The 2,531-nt window shown below is 33.4% G+C and overlaps 1 protein-coding gene across 2 annotated transcripts; it reads left to right on the forward strand.

The window, feature by feature from the left end:
* Positions 1 to 462: 462 nt before the first annotated feature.
* Positions 463 to 2,188, forward strand: LOC128165774 (ADP-ribosylation factor-like). 2 transcript variants are annotated; one of them, XM_052830604.1, is made up of 5 exons: positions 463 to 542; positions 691 to 764; positions 905 to 1,081; positions 1,202 to 1,336; positions 1,460 to 2,188. In XM_052830604.1, the coding sequence occupies exons 2-5, from the start codon at positions 743 to 745 to the stop codon at positions 1,621 to 1,623; spliced, it is 498 nt and encodes a 165-aa protein (XP_052686564.1). In that variant the 5' UTR covers positions 463 to 542; positions 691 to 742; the 3' UTR covers positions 1,624 to 2,188. The 2 variants fall into 2 exon arrangements, with proteins under 2 accessions (XP_052686564.1, XP_052686563.1); XM_052830603.1 differs by lacking the exon at positions 463 to 542 and having other exon boundaries at positions 611 to 764; positions 1,460 to 2,187.
* The last annotated feature ends 343 nt before the right edge of the window (positions 2,189 to 2,531 follow it).

Below are 2,531 nucleotides of genomic sequence, written 5' to 3' on the forward strand. Positions count from 1 at the left end.
GATAACAGTGAGTTGTTATATTATTATATCGACCGAGTAATCAATCAATTTCCTGCTCACAACAAATCCATATGAACTCCTGTGTTCCAGTCTATTTTGTTTTAATCCGACATCGTACTAGGAGATGAATAATGCCATACATTATCAAAAAGAAGAAAACTTGATAAAAATGAGTGTTGGAATATATTGATATAATTTACGATTTTTAAATTTGGTCTTAAATCACGTTCAGCAGAAATAATATTTCTAAAATATAAATATGCCTACATTATGCCTTGGAGCAGATTCTTTCCGTAAATAAATAAACTATAGCCATTGACTCGATTTACGTCGAGGGAAGTATGGTGCACGAACGACAACTCCGGATGTTATTTACTAAGGTATAACTGATCCTTTCGGGTAATTATATCCTACTGACACATTCGTAAGGCCTCGGTTTGTTTACATTCACAACCGGTTTCGTCATACCTGACACGCTGGAGAATAAATCGTTGATTGTGCCAGCATTTAAATGGCACGTGTAGACTTTAAACATGGCATAGGTATAGTATATAAAGTCTCGAGAATATCATAAACCATTAAACTGAAATTGAGTGTTTGATCACTAGATAACCCTCAGAAATACGAATAGAAAACTGATACTATAGTTCAATTACCTTACTTAAAAACCATGGGTTTATTTTTCTCAAGCTTGAAGGATCTTTTCGAGTCTTTTTCCTCTGGGTCTCCGGCAAGGATTGTCATGCTGGGATTAGACGCTGCTGGTAAGTTGTTTATTTAAAAATCACAAAAAAATCATACATATTAAATTTGATTACTCAAATTTTCAGTATGCATGTTGATTTCATTCTTTTGTTTACATTTCAACGGCCATGTTTACAAAGCTAGTCCTATTCATTTGCAGGAAAGACAACAATATTGTACAAGATAAAGCTGAATGAGATTGTGTCCACCATCCCTACCATAGGTTTCAATGTGGAGACTGTGTCCCCCGTAAAGGGCGTGACCTTCACCGTCTGGGACATCGGGGGTCAGGACAAAATCAGACCACTGTGGAAACACTACTTTAATAACACCGAAGGTGAATTTACTGAATATAAAAATCCATTGCACAGTTCCTGGTTCTTTATTTTCCTTGTAAAACATGGATAAAAATTAATGTAAGAAACTCTAGATCTAAAGCAAATTTTCTTTACTGCAGGATTGGTGTATGTTGTGGACAGTAATGACAGAGAGAGAATCCTGGAGTCACGTGAAGAACTGTTTGGGATTTTAAACAGCGATGAAATGAGAGGAGTTCCGGTGGTGGTCATTGCCAACAAACAGGATCTTCCGAGTAAGGAGATACGATAGAGAGAAAAGTGGAATTTTGGACGCAAATGCAATTACTTAAAGTAATTAATGAACTTTATGAAATTTATATTACTTCTAAATAATTTTCATAATTTCTTTTCAATAGATGCATTAAGTACCTCGAAAGTGGCAGACCTGATGAGCTTACACAAGCTGACTTCACGGAAGTGGTACATTCAAGCCGCCTGCGCAACAACAGGTGAAGGGATTTTTGAGGCCATGAAAGAGCTGTCCTCCATGGTAAAAGAATACAAGAAAGAGATGAGATAAAGCCGATAATAATGTGTATGAAATACAACACTGATTGTGACACACCAAACATCGTCTGGGAGAATCCTGCGCCACGACATTGCCCGCTGTCCGTGGTTCCGTGTGTTTTCTTGATATTTGACTCACATTAAAACATCGTTGGTTTCATTGGAAGGCAGTTTTCATGTCTGTAAAAATAACGAAATCGTTAATTTTTATTGAAGTTTTATGAATTTGTAGAACTGAATGTTGGTAAAAGCTTCGATTTTGTTATCACACTCGAGGCATTTGTGTTACATTTCATTATATATTCGTATGTGTCTTCTTAATAGCTTAATGAAAACAGCTTAATGTTTTTGCAAACCTCAGTGATTTAAGTGATATATTCATATTTTTATTCATTCATTTTGATAAGATACGTTTTGTTAACAAAAATAATATGTTAACAATCATACATTATTTTTACATTTATACTGATAATTTATATTTTGATACTGTTATTTTTATTTTCAATTGTTACGTTTTGTTAACAAAAATAATATGGTAACAATCATGCATTATTTATACTGTTATAACGATAATTAATATTTTGATACTGTTATTTTTATTTTCAATTGTTACTTCTTGGATAATAAAATAAATTTAAAAAAAACATAGAGTGGTTCTAGTTATTGTGTACAGTATGCATAGGATGAGATGAAATATAATGGCATACGAAAATTAAGCAAGAGTCTTCTTAATTAAAAGTCCTTGTCCTACAAAGAAATAATAATGAAAAGATGTGTCCTGAGTTAATGATAAAACACAAAGAAAATTATCACCAACGTTCGTACTAGCTCATTTTCTCCTCATTTTTTAAACACCTATTTTGTAACATTTAAGATTGGTACATGTAAAGAAATCCGGCATATACCTATACTGATACTGTC

The sequence above is a fragment of the Crassostrea angulata genome, chromosome 10 (genome assembly GCF_025612915.1).
Source record: "Crassostrea angulata isolate pt1a10 chromosome 10, ASM2561291v2, whole genome shotgun sequence".
NCBI lineage: Eukaryota > Metazoa > Mollusca > Bivalvia > Ostreida > Ostreidae > Magallana > Magallana angulata.